Source organism: Lactuca virosa, chromosome 5 (assembly GCF_052849685.1).
Source record: "Lactuca virosa cultivar CGN04683 chromosome 5, Lactuca_virosa_CGN04683_v6, whole genome shotgun sequence".
NCBI classification, from domain to species: Eukaryota; Viridiplantae; Streptophyta; class Magnoliopsida; order Asterales; family Asteraceae; genus Lactuca; species Lactuca virosa.
The window spans coordinates 123,808,610-123,828,048 of record NC_136430.1 but is presented as its reverse complement, the minus strand read 5'-3'; the positions used below and the strand labels follow the sequence as shown (position 1 = coordinate 123,828,048).

At 38.8% G+C, this 19,439-nt stretch overlaps 1 protein-coding gene and 1 pseudogene across 2 annotated transcripts; one reads left to right on the top strand and one right to left on the bottom strand.

The window, feature by feature from the left end:
* The first annotated feature begins 544 nt into the window (after positions 1-544).
* On the top strand, positions 545-2,341 carry LOC145115988 (uncharacterized). Its single transcript, XM_079052349.1, has 2 exons — positions 545-1,840; positions 2,236-2,341. Exons 1-2 carry the CDS (start codon positions 763-765, stop codon positions 2,271-2,273), a joined length of 1,116 nt encoding a protein of 371 aa, XP_078908475.1. The 5' UTR covers positions 545-762; the 3' UTR covers positions 2,274-2,341.
* Positions 2,342-6,253: 3,912 nt separating this feature from the next.
* LOC145111703 (uncharacterized) lies at positions 6,254-7,898 on the bottom strand (annotated as a pseudogene). Its single transcript, XR_013710345.1, has 8 exons — positions 7,836-7,898; positions 7,686-7,732; positions 7,522-7,591; positions 7,403-7,436; positions 7,166-7,303; positions 7,022-7,098; positions 6,811-6,927; positions 6,254-6,655 (listed from the first exon to the last, which is right to left on the bottom strand). The product of XR_013710345.1 is annotated as an uncharacterized LOC145111703 (transcript).
* Positions 7,899-19,439: the final 11,541 nt, after the last annotated feature.

Genomic DNA, 19,439 nt, shown 5'->3' with positions numbered 1-19,439 from the left:
GGTACAATATTTCCTTGGAATGGAAATTGCTCGAAGCAAGCAGGGAATATTTGTGTCCCAACGAAGATATGATCTCGATCTTTTGAAAGAAACAGGAAAACTTGGATGCAAACCAACAAGTACCCCTCAAGAGCGAAATTGGACATCTAAAATCAGCGATAATGACCCTCCAGTTGATCGAGAGCAGTACCAACGCCTTGTAGGTAAGTTAATTTACCTATCTCTAACACGTCCTGATATTGCATACAGTGTGAGTGTTGTAAGCCAGTATATGCATTCTCCCACAAAAAGACACTATGAAGCTGTTCAACAAATTATGCGGTATTTGAAAGGCACACCTGGGAAGGGAGTATTTTTTAAGAAAAATGAACAACGAAACATTGAAGGGTTTGCTGTGTTAGAAAACTTACCTTTCCAGCCTTGCTTCTTCTTTCCAGCAAGGGACAGCTTCTTCTTCTTTCCAGCAGGACAGCCCTGCTTCTTCTTTCCAGCAAGGGACAGCCTTGCTTCTTCTTTCCAGCAAGGGACAGCTTTTTTTTTCTTCTTTCCAGCAAATGGTCTAGATACAAGTTAGAAGATAACTTGTATAAATGTATTCATTTCCTGCATTTTGAAATAACAAAAAAAAAGAGTATATGAATGAATCCTGAATTTCTTTCTATTTCTACTATCTTATACTACCTTTTTTGACATGGTATCAGAGCAGTGTATATGGTTTTAGGACCAAAACTGCTCATCATCTACTCTTTAATTTGAGCTGTCATGTCTGAAGATGGAAGTTCATCCCATAGAACAGGCATCACTAGTGATGACCTGACCCAAATACTCACAAATCTCTTAAAATCCCAAACACCAAACCCATCCAAACAGAGCCTATCCGATAACCTCAAAATTAGCATCACCCTTAATAGCCAAAATTATGCATTATGGGCTCGCATGATTCGAGTGGCAATTGGAGGGAAGTCAAAATCATTACTGAATCATTTATCCAGTAATCCTCCAGATGCAACACATGAAAGTTATGAGCAATGGGAACAAAACGACTTAGTTGTGTTTTCATGGCTCATACAAAACATAGAACCAAGCCTTGCCAGCAACCTTACCGAATTTCCCACAGCAAAATCATTGTGGGATGCTCTTGTGGTTACATACAGCAGTGGAAAAGATAAACTGCAACTGTTTGATCTTCATGTCAAAGGCAATGAAATCAAACAGAAAGGCATACCTCTTGAAGATCTCTGGATCGTTTTACAAGGGATCTGGGGAGAAATTGAAAGAAGGGATCCAAATCCTATGAAGTGTTCTGTTGACATCACAACATACAACAGAATAAGGGGGGAGCAAAAACTGTTCCAGTTTCTAAATGCCTTGGATCACAGGTACGACCCAATAAAACGGGAAATACTTAGATGTGATCCACTTCCCTCATCAGAAGGAGCCTATGCAACAGTTAGAAAAGAAACAGCTCACCAGAAAATCATAGGAGCAGCCTCTGAAACAACCATAGAACAAGGTGTGGCAGCAGGACTAGCTGTCACAGGAGAAGGAGAATCTGAAGGTGCAGGATTCATATCCAAGGGGCAGAGACGACCATTCACACAATCTGCATCACAGAAACAAGATAAATCACACCTAAAGTGTGAACACTGTAAGAAGACAAGACACACCAAAGAGCAGTGCTTTAAACTTGTAGGCTATCCTGAATGGTGGAATGAAGGGAGCAAACGAGGAGATGTAACTGCCACCAATAACAGAGGTGGAAGCAGCAGCAACAGTGCAACTGTCACCAAAAGCAGTGGCGAAAATACAGGTTTTGGAGGGCTCATGGCTGAAACAAAAGGTAACAAAAATAATAAACTTGTAGGCTATCCCCGAACCCCGCCAACCGAGGGGGAGGCTACGACAGTACCTACTTATACAGGAGAAGCCCATAATGTTCAAAATAATAATAACAAACAAAAAAACTGGATTTTTGATTCCGGGGCAACCGACACCATGACATTTGAAAAATCCGATCTAGCTTCAAAAACCACACCCAATAAGACTCATATCCAAACAGCTAATGGACAAGTGGTAACAGTGGAAGGAGGGGGCACAATTGACATTTCACCAACTTTAAAAATCTCAAATTGTCTCTATGTGCCATCTTTGTCTCACAAATTACTATCTATTAGTCATGTGACCAAAGAGATGAATTGTATTGTACTAATGTATCCCTCATTTTGTATCTTACAGGACATCAGAACGGGGGTGATTCTTGGGCGTGGCACTGAACGTCAGGGATTATACTATGTGGATGAAGTGAATCAGCATGGTACTGTGATGTTGACTCATGGAACTAATGATAGAGCCGCATGGTTATGGCACCGACGTTTGGGACACCCCTCTTCAAGTTATCTGCATCTTTTATTCCCGCATTTTTTACCTTCAAAAAACTTGTTGCAATGTGAAACGTGTGTCTTGGCCAAAAGCCACAGACATACTTTTAAACCCAGGAATACAAGAGTTGATTTGCCATTCTCTTTAATACACTCTGATGTGTGGGGTCCGGCTGAGGTAAATGGAGGCCAAAACTTACGCTATTATTTACTTTTTGTGGATGATTGCACCCGCATGACATGGATTTACTTCTTGAAACATAAGTCCCAAGTTTCCGATAAGTTTGCCATGTTCCATACCATGATCCAAACTCAATTCCAAAAACCCATCCAAATCCTTAGATCTGACAATGGTGGTGAATTTGTTAACACCACCATGAAACTTTTTTGTCAAGAAAAAGGAATCATCCACCAAACGACCAGCCCCAATACCCCAGAACAAAATGGTGTTGCCGAACGAAAAAAACCGTATCATCCTTGAAATTACTCGGGCTCTTATAATTGACTCCAAAGTTCCTAAATCTTTTTGGCCGGAGGCGGTTGCCACAGCTGGTTACCTTATAAACAGACTTCCAACCAAAGCTCTTGACCTAAAAACACCCTTACAAACCCTTTCCGCATTTATCAAAATTCCACCACCTCTCACCCTACAACCCCGTATCTTTGGATGTTCTGTCTTTGTCCACATACCCAAAGCAGAACGAACCAAACTTGAACCGTGCGCAGAAAAATGTGTTTTTGTGGGATACGGAGTAAATAAAAAAGGATACAGATGCTACAATCCAAGAAGACGTCATATCTTTACTACCATGAATTGTGACTTCTTGGAAACAGAGTTTTTCTACAAATCCCAACTCAGCAGTCAGGGGGAAATGGAAACTGAAGACTCACTGAGTTGGCTAAAGCAGGTACCGTCATCAGAAGAAGTCAATCACAGTACCAATGATGAATCACTTCCAAATATAGTACCATCCATCGACATCAGTGTCAACAACCAACATCCTCCCAATCTAATGTTCGAGGTAAGTAACTCTGACACTGAATCTTCCAGTCATGATGAAACTCCTAATCCTTTACCTGCCCCCAATCATGATGAGACAGCAACAGGTCATTTTGATGAAATACAAGAAGAGCCTATAGAAAGATATGTACTACCACCAAGGGCAAATAGGGGAGTTCCGCCTAAAAGATATTCTACGGAAAAAGATTCTCGAAGTTCAAGATACCCAATGGCAAACATAGCCAAAGGAAGACTAACTGACGAGGCCAAAGCATTTGTTTCATCTATATATGCTGAACACATCCCAACGACAGTGCAACAAGCGTTGCAGTCAAAGAACTGGGCAGAAGCTATGAGATCAGAAATGAAGGCCTTAAAGAAAGCTGACACATGGGATAAGTGTAGACTTCCAGATGAAAAGAAAGCAGTCGGAGCTCGTTGGGTATTTACAGTCAAACACAATCCGGATGGTACAGTCAACAGATACAAAGCTCGACTCGTTGCAAAAGGGTACACCCAAACGTATGGTATTGACTACTCAGAGACTTTCTCTCCCGTAGCCAAGATCGACACAATTAGAGTGTTATTTTCAGCTGCAGCAAATAAAGACTGGCCACTCCATCAGTTTGATGTCAAGAATGCTTTCCTACATGGAGATCTAAAAGAAGAAGTCTACATGGAGGCACCACCAGGTTTTTCAGATGATTTCAAAAATGATGAAGTCTGCAAACTCAAGAAAGCCTTGTACGGGCTTAAACAGTCTCCGCGAGCATGGTTTGGGAGATTCACAATGGCTATGAAGCAATATGGGTATAAACAAAGCAATGCTGATCACACATTGTTCCTAAAGAAAAGAGGGACCCTGATTACATGCCTCATAATCTATGTTGATGATATGATTATTACAGGAAATGACAAGGAAGAAATTTCGCGCCTCCGAGAAAATCTCTTCACTACATTTGAAATGAAAGATCTCGGTAGACTGAAATACTTTCTAGGAATAGAAGTTCTTCGATCCAAGGGAGGAATTTTTATCTCACAACGAAAGTATATTCTTGATCTTCTTGCAGAAACTGGTATGTTAGATTGTAAACCTAACGATACCCCGATGATGGTAAACCACAAACTCCAGAAAGTGGAAGGAGCAGAACTAGCAGATCGAGAAAAATATCAAAGGCTGGTGGGAAAACTAATCTATCTAGCTCACACTAGACCAGACATCTCCTATGCTGTAGGGGTTGTAAGTCAGTTTATGCACGAGCCGCAGACGCATCATATGGAAGCTGTGATGAGAATACTCAGATATCTAAAAGGATCCTCTGGAAAAGGTGTTGTATTTAAAAACAATGGCCACCTTGAGATCAAAGCCTTCACTGATGCAGATTGGGGCGGTAACCCAAATGATAAAAGATCTACTGCAGGATACTTCACTTTTATCGGAGGAAACTTGGTCACTTGGAGAAGCAAAAAACAGATGGTTGTAGCCCTATCAAGTGCCGAAGCAGAATTCAGAGGAATCGCAAAAGGAATCACAGAAATTTTGTGGTTAAGAAAGCTAATGAATGAGATTGGGTTTCCACAAAAAATTCCAACCAAATTGTTTTGTGACAATGAAGCAGCTATCAGAATCTCAGAGAATCCTGTTCAACATGACCGTACAAAACACGTAGAAATTGACAGACATTTCATCAAAGAAAAACTAGAAGCAGGAATAATCGAGATTCCATTTGTACGATCCGAAGATCAGTTAGCAGATATACTGACAAAGGCAGTCACTGGAAAAATCTTCAATCACTGTTTGGACAAGTTGAGTATCGGAGATCCCACTGCTCAACTTGAGGGGGAGTGTTAGAAAACTTACCTTTCCAGCCTTGCTTCTTCTTTCCAGCAGGGACAGCTTCTTCTTCTTTCCAGCAGGACAGCCCTGCTTCTTCTTTCCAGCAAGGGACAGCCTTGCTTCTTCTTTCCAGCAAGGGACAACTTTTTTTTTCTTCTTTCCAGCAAATGGTCTAGATACAAGTTAGAAGATAACTTGTATAAATGTATTCATTTCCTGCATTTTGAAATAACAAAAAAAAAAGAGTATATGAATGAATCCTGAATTTCTTTCTATTTCTACTATCTTATACTACCTTTTTTGACATGCTGATGCGGATTGGGGAGGCTCAACTGATGCCAAGTCAACAACAGGTTATTATACTAAAGTATGGGGAAACATAGTTACCTGGAGAAGTAAGAAACAGACTGTGGTAGCTAGAAGCAGTGCTGAAGCAGAGTATAGGGCAATATCTCAAGGGATTTGTGAGCTAATCTGGATTAAAAAGGCTACTGGAAGATCTTAAAATAAATGTTGATGGTCCAATGAAGTTGAATAGTGATAGTAAACCCGCAATTGCAATTGTCCATAATCCTATTCAACACGACAGAATGAAGCATGTTCGAATAGACAGAAATTTCATCAAGACTGAAGTAGAGAATGGTACCATCAGTCTCAACTATGTACCAGCAAAGCAGCAGGAAGCTGACATGTTCACTAAAGCATTGCTGAAAACAGATTTCGAATGCAATGTTTCCAAGTTGGGAATGTGGGATATACATTCACCAACTTGAGGGGGAGTGTTGGAATGGAAAGTCAAATCAGAATCATGATTGATCCCTAAAAATCTGTCAAAGGGAATCTTTATTTTTAATGTGAATATTTGTATAGCTAGCCTGCCTAGATTAGGAGTTCTTTCCATGTTTATTCTTGTGTATAAATTGTAGCCCTGAATGTAATATATGTGTAGTTTTCAGTTTAATTTTTCTAATTCTCTTTGTTTCAAAACATTATACAATTCATAAGCCTGGTCAACAGTCTCTACAAATAGCCAAAAAGGTGAAAGCTGCATAAAAATAAAAACGATTACTTGCCTTCGGTTTTGGGCGTTTTTGCACTTGTGTTAACGTCCCATAATTTAACAGTTGAATCAGCGGAACCAGATACAAGTATGTGATGTTAATGAGTTGGGTACCTGAAAGCAAGAGACCAGACACATGAAGTATGGCCGACAAGAGGAGTGACACATCGACCATTGGAAACATCCCACATCATTATACTTCCATCTTCATCTCCAGATGCCATGTATCTACCATCAGGTGACATGGCTAATGATAAAATCATACTCCTATGACCAATAAAAATTCTTATGCATTCACCACTTTGTACGTCCCATAAACGAATTGTTTTGTCGCTTGATCCGGTTGCAACATAATTGCAGTTCATATGCCATTCTACAAACTGCCAAATTTTATTAAAAAAAAAGCATAACACGTCCAACAACTATTGTCTAGATCAAAGGTAAATTACATTTTGGTCCCTTGGTGCTTCATTTTTTGGACTAAAATTGCAAAAATCAGCCATCCTCAGGGACCAAAAAGAGAGAGAAAACTCACATCAACATCAGATAAGCGTCCTGCAAGTATTCTTAGAGGCTGAATTCTATCAATTGACCAAATCCTAACTGTTCTATCATGAGATGCACTTGCAAAATAGTGTCCATGTGGACTAAACTGCAATACTGCATATACAATAACAAATAACTACCACATAAATTTACAATATTCCATTAACATTTACATGGTAGTAAATTTTTGACTTTTCTACCTTAACATCCCATACAGGGTAATTATGACCCTTGTAGCAGACAACATTTGCATTGAACTTCGTGCTCCATAATCGAACTGCAATAATTATTCATAAGTAAAACATGGAAACATGAAATAGTTTTCATAAGAAAAAAAAACATACTTGTTGAATCTGACGATGATGATAAAAGAAAATCCCCAAAAGGACTAAATGAAGCTGAATAAACCGGACCAGAATGCCCCTGATACAAAGTGTAAGACATTTTTCCACCATTCGATCCATCCGAATCATTTTCACCAGCTGAAAACCAGTAAATCTTATTTAATTAATCATTTTTTACCTTTATTTAAAAAGTTAGTTATTTAACTTTTGAAGTAAATAATTTGGATGACTTCCAACTCCCCATACGCCCAAGTTTTCCCATGTCCCACACCTACCAGATATTAATAAGATTATAATATAAACTGGATTTCTAATTTTGTATTAGAATATTAAGAAATAAAATTAAGGAAAAAGACCTTGAGTGATGAATCTGAGAATCCTCCAGCTACTAATGATCCATCGTGGGATATTGATGAACAATTTAATCTGAAACAGACGGAAAAAAAATTATATAATATAAATAGATGAAAAAGAAAAACAAGACACAAAATAATTAAAGTAAAAGGGGAAATACAAATACCCGTTATGTGTATTGATGAATGTGTAGAAACTAACTGAAGGAAGTGACTATAAAGGTGATTCCAGCTGCAAAAAGTAAAGCAGGTAGGAAGAGAGAATCCAAAGTGAATAAGATGAGGTGGTAAGCAAGCAAAATAAGAAAAGGTATTACATCATAATCATACCAGTTGATGTATTCAGAAGATTTGATGGACCACCCTGCACATCGAGTCATTCGCACCAACAAAATCAGCCCAGGGGTATAAACGTCTTTTAGAAGTGAACCAAAATTTGTTGGTTTACATTTACCTTCTTGTGGCTGGATCTCTGAATATAGTCAACTCCAAAATCACCCCATGGAATTGAACCCTAAACCACATGTACTAGAAGGGTATTACTTCCAAACTGTTGGAAATTAACTCCCTAACTGGAAACAAAAAGAATCAGATTTCAATAAACTAAAAAGAAAAAAAAAGTATAATATAATTTCCTGAAAATATCAATAGCATTCATTTCAACTGGGAAAGGATTTTAGGATGACCAGGAGTAAATTAATGTCTTCAATTAACACAAAAATATGTATTTAAAGCAAACCCACATGTATCCGATGATGGAGTTAGATACATGCTTCAATCAAAACAAATATAACTATTCAAAGCAAACCCACCATGTTGGGTATGCAACAAAACAAGTTAAGCACTTCTAAAATTGATATAACGATTTCGGCAAAACTCGCGGAATAAACTATTGAAAAATTTGCAAACGAAATTGAACACGATATTTAACGTGGTTCGGTCTAATCTGACCTACATCCACGGGCGAACGAGAGAGAGGGGATTTTATTAACACCAAAGAAAATTACAATCATACAAGGCTAAAATATGCCCTTGTAATATGATCACTCACTGTAAGATATCACTCGTAATTTTTGGCTGCCAAAAATTAAGGCTCTGCACAAAAATTAATACCTTACTAATTTCTTTTCTGTGTATATAAAATCATTGTGTTGTGTTGTGCATTTCTTCTTCTTGCTGGTGCATATATTTATACTAATCAAGAGCCGTTGCTTTCCTTCCATTCACACGAATGTGAAAAACCACAAATAATTTAATATTCCTTTAGTGCGGCCGAAGTTTTACAAATTTTCTTTCCCACTGAAAGTTGGTGATAATGCGTCCGTTAGTGCGTCCAATAATTCAATTCAAATTTTAATTGCTAAGTTACATTTATGGCCCTTGAACTCTTAGGAACTTGTCAATTTGTTCAAGACTCCATAAATCTTAACAATCTCCCACTTGGAGGCTTGAACAACTTAGCTTTTCTCTGCCATCCAAAACCTTGCAACATTCCTTAAGCACTCTCTCTCTCTCTCTCTCTCTCTCTCTGCCATGCCTTTTTCTCAAACTTCTGAAAGGCCAGTTGAAGCCATACAAAGCTTCAACTTTTCAGTGGTAGCCACCTTGGTGAACATATCTGCTGGATTCTTTGTTCCAAGGATTTTCTTCAGATTTAGAGTTCCATCATTAATTAATTCTCGAATAAAATGGTACCTCATCTGAATGTGTTTCGTTCTACTATGAAACACTGGATTCTTTGCCAAATAAACTGCACTCTGGTTGTCACAATGCAATACACAATCCTCCTGATGCATTCCAAGTTCTGATAGAAAGTTCTTCAACCATATAAGCTCTTTGGCTGCTTCTGCAATAGCCATATACTCTGCTTCTGTGGTTGAGAGAGCAACACTCTTTTGTAACCTGGACATCCAACTGATTGATGTACCTCCAATTGTGAACACATAACCTGTTGTGCTCTTTCCTGAATCCACACATCCACCCAAATCAGCATCGACGAACCCTTCCAAGATCACACCCTTTCTTCTGAAACATAGGGCAACCTCAGATGTTCCTTTCAAGTAGCGTAACAACCACTTTACTCCCTCCCAATGCTCTTTTCCTGGATTTGACATGAACCTGCTCACAACTCCCACTGCATGAGCAATGTCTGGTCTGGTGCATACCATAGCATACATCAAGCTACCAACTGCAGATGCGTAGGGAACTTTAGTCATCTGGTTCTTGTCTTCTTCCGTCTTTGGGGATTGCTTCTTTGAGAGTCTCAACTGACTTCCCAAAGGTGTACTTCTGGCGTTAGCATCTGCCATGCTGAACTTTTCTAAAACTTTCTTGATGTACTTAGCTTGTGAAAGTTTTAATGTACCGGTAACTCTGTTCCTGGCTATGCTGATGCCCAATATCTGCTTAGCAGCCCCTAAGTCCTTCATCTCGAACTCTCTGGACAACTGCTTCTTAAGCTTGTTGATTTCCTGCATGTCGGACCCAGCTATCAACATGTCATCAACATATAATAACAGGATGATGTATGAGGAGTTGAATTTCTTCAAGTAACAACAGTGATCCATTTCACATCTGTGATACCCACTCCTCTGCATGAAGCTATCAAACTTCAAGTACCACTGTCTTGGAGCTTGCTTCAATCCATACAGACTTTTCTTTAATTTGCACACCAGGTTTTCCTTGCCAACTGTTGGGAAACCCTCTGGTTGTGCCATGTAGATGTCTTCTTCCAGGTCACCATGGAGAAAAGCTGTCTTCACATCTAGCTGCTCTAGATGGAGATCTTCAGAGGCTACAATTCCCAAGACCATTCTGATTGTAGTCATCTTCACAACTGGGGAGAATATCTCGTTGTAGTCAACACCCCTCTTTTGTTGGAAACCCTTTACTACCAATCTGGCCTTGTATCTTTTAGTGCCATCAATCTCATCTTTGACCCGAAACACCCATTTGTTCTGCAGTGCTTTCTTCCCTGCCGGGAGCTTGACCAAGGACCAAGTATGGTTCTTATCAAGTGAGCTCAACTCGTCTTCCATAGCCGTCTTCCACTGTATGGAATCTTTCATCCTTAAGGCCTCTGGATAAGATTTAGGTTCACCATTCTCAGTCAACAGCAAGTAATTAGCTGAAGGAGAATACCTTACTGGAGGTCTTCGTGCTCTAGTGGATCTACGAATAATAGGAGTTTCGGTTTCTGCATCATCTGCAACCTCATCTTCTGAACTACTATCCACTGTGCTCCCACTATCTCCAGATACATCAGAGCTCCCACTGCTTCCTGAACTTTCACCTATCTCTGGAGTACTAATAGGTTTTACAACGTCATCGTCTGAGATTTCTTCTAACTCAACTTGATCCTTCTTTTCTGGTTGCTTGTCACCATTGGAGCTTTTTGCAAGTTCATCCTTGTATAGAGCATTCTCGTTGAACACCACATCCCGACTTCTGATAAATTTCTTATTCTCATTATCCCAGAAGCGGTACCCCATGTCATCCAACCCGTAACCTATAAAGGTGCACTTTCTTGCCTTTGCCTCTAGCTTGTCTCTCTCCGAGTCTTTGATTTTGACATACGAGACACAACCAAATACCTTCAAGTGTTTGAGCGAAATCTCCCGACCTTGCCATTCCTCTTCTGGAATCTTGAACCCTATGGGAACTGAGGGTCCTCTGTTGATTAAATATGCAGCTGTGTTGACCGAATCTGCCCAGAACATCTTGGGTAAACCTGCATGCAGTCTCATGCTTTTAGCCCTCTCATTCAATGTTCTGTTCATCCTCTCAGCTACTCCATTTTGCTGAGGTGTCTCCGGAACCGTCTTCTGCATTCTGATTCCTTGGTCAGCACAATAATCAACAAATTCTTTGCTACTGTATTCGCCCCCATTGTCTGATCTGAAACACTTGATTTTCAAGTTTGTTTCATTTTCTACAATAGCTTTCCATTTCTTGAATGTGCTGAAAACTTCAGACTTATGCTTCAAGAAATAAACCCAAACTTTCCTTGTGCAGTCGTCAATTAAAGTAACGTAATATCGGGACCCTCCCACTGAAGAAACTGAAGTGGGACCATAAACATCTGAATGTACTAGCTCCAACTTCCTAGACTTGGGAGGACGACCAGTCTTCACGAAAGTAACTTTCTTCTGTTTACCAAGAACACATGGCTCACAGAAATCAATTGTTACAGTCTTCAGATCTTGAATTCTTCCTTTGGAGGCTAGCATCTTCATTCCCTTCTCACTCATATGGCCAAGTCTTTGGTGCCATAGAGTAGATGCCCCAACTTCTTCAACAACATGTGCTTCAGCATCAGAAACTTCCACCATATAAAGTGTACCCCGCTTCTGACCTCTAGCAACAACTAAGTTTCCCTTTGTCACTTTCCACTGATGATCACCAAATGTAACATGGTGACCTTCATCATCAAGCTGACCCACAGATATTAACATCCTTTTCAAGTCTGGAATGAACTTGACATTCTTCAAAGTCCACTTCGTACCCAAGGTTGTCTTGAGGACCACATCCCCAACTCCAGTAATATCCAGGCTCTTGTTATCTACTAATCTGACTTTCCCTTTGTACTGCTTAAAATTATGCATTACTTCTCTGGAATGACTAGCATGAAACGACGCGCCAGAATCCATGATCCAGGATTCAGTTGAGTTTTCAACACAACAAATGAGTGCATCATCTTCAGAATTTGCTGCCATATTTACTTCCTTCTTGCCTTTGTCTGCCGAAGGCTTTGGGCACTGATTTCTGAAATGACCTTTCTCATTACAGTTCCAATAGGTAATATCTTTCCTGTTCTTCGATTGACCTCTCTTTCTTGACTTCGATCTTCCTCTACCACCACCTCCTCTGTTGGTCTTTCTTCCTCTGCCTTCAGTAGTTAGAAGACTACTGGAACCTTCTCCGGCACTCCTTCTGCGCACATCCTCACCAAGGATTAAATCGCGAATACCTTCGAATGATAGCTTGGCACCTCCGGTTGAACTGCTAACGGCGGTCACTGTGCCGGACCAACTATCGGGTAACGATGATAATAGTAGCAACGCCATGACTTCATCTTCAAATCCAATATCAACAGATATCAATCTTGATATTATTGAGTTGAATTCGTTTACATGATCTGTCACCGAGCTACCCTCCTTCATCTTCAGATTTACAAGTTGCCGGATCAAGAAAACCTTATTTGCCGCTGAAGGTTTTTCGTACATATTAGACATCGCATTTATCAGACTGTAGATTGTCTTCACATTGACAATATTGTAAGCTACATTCTTTGCCAATGATAACCTTATTACTCCAAGTGCCTGCCGATCTAATAAGTCCCACTCCTCCTGCGTCATCGCTTCGGGTTTGTGTAACTTCTTCTGGTAGAGATAATCTTCGATTTGCATTTTCCAGAGACCGAAATCTTGACCATCAAATTTTTCGATCTTAACTTTCCCATCTTCAGCCATAGCTCTGATACCAGTTTGTTGGGTATGCAACAAAACAAGTTAAGCACTTCTAAAATTGATATAACGATTTCGGCAAAACTCGCGGAATAAACTACTGAAAAATTTGCAAACGAAATTGAACACGATATTTAACGTGGTTCGGTCTAATCTGACCTACATCCACGGGCGAACGAGAGAGAGAGGGGATTTTATTAACACCAAAGAAAATTACAATCATACAAGGCTAAAATATGTCCTTGTAATCTGATCACTCACTGTAAGATATCACTCGTAATTTTTGGCTGCCAAAAATTAAGGCTCTGCACAAAAATTAATACCTTACTAATTTCTTTTCTGTGTATATAAAATCATTGTGTTGTGTTGTACATTTCTTCTTCTTGCTGGTGCATATATTTATACTAATCAAGAGCCGTTGCTTTCCTTCCATTCACACGAATGAGAAAAACCACAAATAATTTAATATTCCTTTAGTGCGGCCGAAGTTTTACAAATTTTCTTTCCCACTGAAAGTTGGTGATAATGCGTCCGTTAGTGCGTCCAATAATTCAATTCAAATTTTAATTGCTAAGTTACATTTATGGCCCTTGAACTCTTAGGAACTTGTCAATTTGTTCAAGACTCCATAAATCTTAACACACCAATCATTAGATAATTTAAACAAGGGTCATGATATTTCCACCGTAGGTTTTTATACTTCCACTGAAAAAATTGGTTATTGACAATTATACCCTGATTATATCTTCATAAATATTCTGAACGGTTTCCTCCATCGATGATACTTGTTCGGCGGTCTTCGAAGTGTGTTTCTTCGTGTCATCGGTATGATAAGCCACAATAATCTCTCTCTCTCTCTCTCAAAACAAAAGATGATGAACAAGGGCGAATTGAACAAGCTTGGTCCGGAAATTGCCATGTGAGAGTCTTTTAAGCTTTTTTCATACCTGCAATGCAATTGGCATCTAGAAGAAGACACTGATGTTATCCCCAATTCTCAGTTCCTAAAGTATTAATTTATTTAAGACCCAAAAAAACCTCAAAAAACACCCAAAATTGTATATGTGCACTAAAAAGCATACAGAAAACCTCATATCAGGCAACCAATTTCTTCTTCTTGTGGCAACATCATGTGGTTTCTATAAATTGGACAAGTGATGTTACCCTGAATTGTGAATTTCTAATTTTTCTAGAAATCCACAGTCATAGTTTACATTTCAACGGTGAAATTAATTGCTAGAACAGCAAAAACGATGCAGTTCACAAGAGGCATTTGCAGAGAGAATCTGATTAGACAACTTGTTATATTGTTATCATTTGAAAGAAATTTCCAGAAGCAAAGTATTCATTCGATTGCCCAGTTCACTTACCTGTGCGACCACAGAAGGAGGAAGATCTGTTGGTCTTGATTTTTTTAGAAACAAAGAAAATTTATCTTTTAATTATCTATAAACTGAAATCAGGGGCATAATTGTCATTACTCTATTTTTTCAGTGGAAGTATAAAAGTCTTCAGTGGAAATATCATACCCTTTAAACAAACCATCTTACATCTTTGAATTGATGAATAAAGTGACCCCATGTCAAGAAGGTGATAATGTTGTTATATTTATTATTTTAGTCAGTCGGCTTGATTGGAAGAAATGTTAATAGTTGTTGAAATGCTATCAGTCGATCGAATCCATCTTTCTGATATAAGAACGAAAACGTTAAGAAGAGAGTTGAAGGAAAACATACCTTAATCATACCTAGGGCTTGTAATCTTGAGCAATCGTAGTAGGTTGAGTAAGGTAGAGGGGAAGTGGAGCCAGAACGCAGCCCTATACAAAAACACGACAGTGACTCAAAAAATCCGACAGCCCTACACAAAAACTCGAACAACTCCCTCTCTAGCCACTAAGACGAACGAACGGAAGATTAGGGTTATTTTGGGATGCTAAGGGTTTGGTTAGAGGGGATGTAAGAACTAAATATATGAGAAATCGGCCCTAACATAAGAGCCCAAGGAGATCTCTACATCAAAATGAGGCTTTCATCTCAAGGGTACCTGACGTCAACATGTGGCTGACAATTAGGTTTTTTTTTCATGCAGAGGATGTAGTTGGAGGTGTTCTTGCAGATTAAAGCTCGAGTTGTGTTGGACGAACGAAGAAGGGTTGGAGGTGCTGCATGTAGGTGAAAATGAAGGCCCTAGGGTTTCTTTCTAGCTAATTCAAATATTAGCATCGATGGAAGAAGGTGGAGGCATCAGTAGAGGGAACAAGGGAGACTGAGAGAGGAGCAAATAAGCGGGGGGTTTAATTTTTGGGATGCCATTTCCCCTTACTAAAAACGCGCGTTCATTAAAAAAATTATAAAATGACATGTTTAGATGACGCGCATTTTATAACATGCGCCCTCCGTTTTTTTTGAGACACTAATTTTAGGGCACGCAAAAATGCACGTCCTAAATTCTTCAAATTTCTAAAGATCTGACATTATTTTTAGGGCACGCCCTTTTGCGTATCATTAATCAGTGCGTGTCGTAAAAAGCGCGTCATTAAAGGTCTGTTTTCTAGTAGTGAGATACAACCTGATGATGAAGAAGGTTTTCAACACACATTAGCCCTTGTTAGCCAACAGTTCAACAAACTCCCTCCACTCAAATACTGTAAAAACCAACATTTTACAAGACCCCAGTTTAACCGTAATTACCTTCCTCAAACAACTCCCATCAACACTATCCTCAGTCTTCAAGATATCCCAAAAACCCACCATATCAACCTCAATCTCAAAACGAATAATTGATGATCAAAAACTCCACTGAAGTATCCAAAGAAGAAAAATCTTCAGCTACCGTAGTTGATACCGAAGTGAAAAAAGGAGTTCTCATATGCCACAAGTGTCACAAGAAAATCACTTCACAAGAGACTGCAAATCAAATGTCATGAAATTCAAAGCATTCCATCTTAGAATGGCTCAAGAAGCTGAAAACAAAGAAAATATTGAGAAACCTTTTGTAGCACAAGTAAGAAGAGACCACTAAGTATGGTCTTCGACAGATGAAGATGAAGACAATGACAACAAAAGAAAACGAGGCAAGTTGTGTCTAGTTGAAAAGAAAAGGGAGAACACTGAAGAGTTGAAGAAAAACTACTGCTTCATGGAAAAGGATGGAAACATTAACATCGTTAAGCATGTAAAATTTATGATTCAGTCAGACAATTATAACATGCATGACTGTGAACCACATCTGGAACAACTTACTCAAACATGTGTTGACATCCTTTCAGATTATAACAAAGCCTTAGATGACAAGAACATAACAACCCAAGAGCATGATCAATTGAGAGGAAGACTAGAAGACGGGAAGCTTAAGGTCACCATGTTAGAAGCAAACCTGAAACTAGAAAAATATGTTAGGTTGCTTAATGAAATTTAGTTAGATGTTGCTTTCAATCAACGAGATTTAGCCCGAGTAGAAATTGTACGCTTAAAAAAATTAATAGAAGAGCTCTTTAATGAAAATGAAGCAACCGAAAACTTGGTCAATAATGGGTTTGTAGACAACAATGATAACCGGGATGGTCCAGTGGTTTCAATATAGGAGAGAAATCTCCACCTCAGTTTGATGTCGAACATCCCTACGTCCCACCTGACATGAAATTTCACTTCCCAATCAATGACAAGACTTATCCCAAAGACATTTAATATCATTTTGGAAAACTTCATGTCCTGAGCAACAACTGTGTCATTGAAGAAATTATCCCAGAAACATTGGGATTCCCTGATAATATTCAATCCATACCAGTCATTTGAACGATATATCCTGGTTCAGGATTTGACCTGGAAGAAGAAATCATTGTGGAAGAGCCAAAAATGTCCCCAAAGTCAAATGTCCCAGAAAAAGTGAGTACATCATCCTCTATGGTAACCCACTCAACAAAAGTCTCACCGTAAACTTCTGTTAAATCCACCACCAAGGTTCAAGCTCTTCCTCAAGGAGTAAGAATAGACAAATTCGAGATAGGACAATGCTCTAAGTGTCAAAAACTCTACAGTTCTGATGACTCTTCTCCCAGACCCATAACGAAGTCCAAACTCTTTAAAAGAAAAAGACCTAAATTGAACGAATCCGATATTTTGTAACCAAAAGATGAAGCAAAGCGTGCCTTGAAAGCTGAAATCAAATTTTGTATAGAGAAGAGGCAAGCTGAGTCGAATCTTAGGGTTACTGGAAACAAAAGGTCTCCATTTTCAAAGAAAATATACTCAAATGACTATGTAGGTAGCAAATCCTTTCAAAATAACTCTGCACAAAAACATTTTGACAAATATAACTCTTCACAGAAGTTAAAAAGGGAACAAAAAATCAAAAGTCCCAAAGCAATTCAAAGTCCCAGCAGGTCACCAAGTTCCAAAAGGACTCAAAATCCCAAAAAGACTCAAAGTCCAATTCCTGTTCAAAGCAACAACACTACAGTTGTCACTCCTCTGAACAAAAAGCATGACCAAAAACTCAAGTCAGTGTTGGTTGATAACATTTCTGTTATCAATCAAAAGAACAAAGAAACGGCAGAAATGAAGCTGAATCTTGCTAAACACATTGATTATGTTTCGAAGTCAAAACTCCGACAAACCATCTGGATAAATGAAAAGAAATTAACCGTTAGTTCTTATCCACCTGTCAAGAAGTTTGCCACTAAACCTAAAAAGAAGGATATTATCTCAAGAAAGATTTGGAATAAGAAAGAGAGAAAGAACAACACATCATCAAAAGTCACAACCAAACCATACATTGCATACCTTAAATCATATTATGTTGTTGCGGGACCCAAACAAGTTTGGGTGCCCAAATTAACTAATTAATACTGTAGACAATGTGTGAGGAGGATCACAAAACATAATGGTTAATTGATAGCACCTGCTCCTTGCACATGAATTTAAGGCAGTCACAAATGGTGGTCACATAACTTTTGGAAATGATGCAAATGGAACCATTCGAGGATACGATGTCCTAACAAATGGAAACTTCTCAATACAAAGAGTTACCTATGTTGAAGAATTAAAACACAACCTCATTAGTGTTGGACAACTCTGCAAAGCTGGCCATTGTGTTGAATTTGATGATGATTACAGCTACATAATGACGAAATATAGATCAAGATGTCTAATCAAATTAAAGACTACTAGAACAATGTTCCCACTAGACATATCTTTAGACATCGGTAAGCTACAACTGTGTTTTCTATAAAAAGTCATCTTCGAGGTCAACTGGTTATGGAAAAGGAAGCTTGATCAACTTAACTTTAGGTACATCAACAATCTAGTTTCCAAAGATATTGTGCGAGGATTGCCTCTCCTCAAATTTGACAATGACACTTTATGCCCTGCTTGTGAATATGAAAAGCAGACAAAGGGAAGTCATCTATTGCTACTTGATTAATCTATCAATGAACATTTGGAGTTGCTTCATACCGATCTCTATGGTCCTTCAATGGTGGCAAGTATACATCATAAGAAGTATATTCTGGTCATAGTCGATGATTTCACTCGTTTCACATGGGTGGTTTTCTTGAGACTTAAATCAGAGACTCTGCAGATTTTGATCAACTTCATCAAGGAAATTGAGATACAGATCAAGCTTCCCATTTGAAGAATTTGAAGTGACAACCGAATTGAGTTTACAAATTGGTTGCTTAATGACTTCCTAGTGTCAAAAGGAATCAATCACAACTTCTCATCTCCTTACACACCGCAACAGAATGGCATGGTAGAAAGAAGAAATAGAACTCTTGTAGAAGCTGCCAGGTCCATGCTTAACTTCGCAAATCTGCCTCTTTATTTTTGGGTAGAAGCAGTCTCAACAGCATGCTTTGTACAATACTAAAGCATCATCAACAAATGCCTCAACAAGACTCCATATGAAGGTTTGAACAATCAAAAACCAAATGTTCGTTTCTTTCACATTTTTGGTTGCACGTGTTTTGTAGTCAACAACAAGGATCATCTGAGCAAATTTTCACCCAAATCAGAAGAAGGAATATTTTTGGGATATTTTACAAACAAGGTAGCATACAAATTTATGATCCGAAGAACAAGAATCATTGAAGAAAGCTTTGACGTGAAATTTGATGATTTCAATGTTTGGAAGACCGTCCTCTCAATGAAACAAAGTTTATCATGGAGAATGTTATTCCAATGGAATCCGGACCACTCGACATCATAGAAGTCAACTATGAAACACTCTTCGATCCTCCAGAAAATGCAAGACTTTTCGAAATCTTAGTTTCTCCTTCTGCTTAATTACAACATACTGAAGACTCTGGTCCTTCAATATCTGAAGACTCTATGCACATGACTTCCACCTTGCTGGTTGAGGGGGAAAGCAATCTCTCAATTCCTGAAATAATCACAACCATCGAGGTTCTAGTCATAGAAGAAGTAATTCCAATTGTCAACAATAATCATTCAAGGA

What these genes read in the sequence shown, in the direction of transcription:
- LOC145115988 (XM_079052349.1), top strand. Translation starts at nt 763, where the DNA reads ATGTCTGAAGATGGAAGTTCATCCCATAGAACAGGCATCACTAGTGAT. An exon ending in GCTCATGGCTGAAACAAAAG is followed by an intron (nt 1,841 to 2,235) that starts GTAACAAAAATA and finishes TGTATCTTACAG; the next exon opens with GACATCAGAACGGGGGTGAT.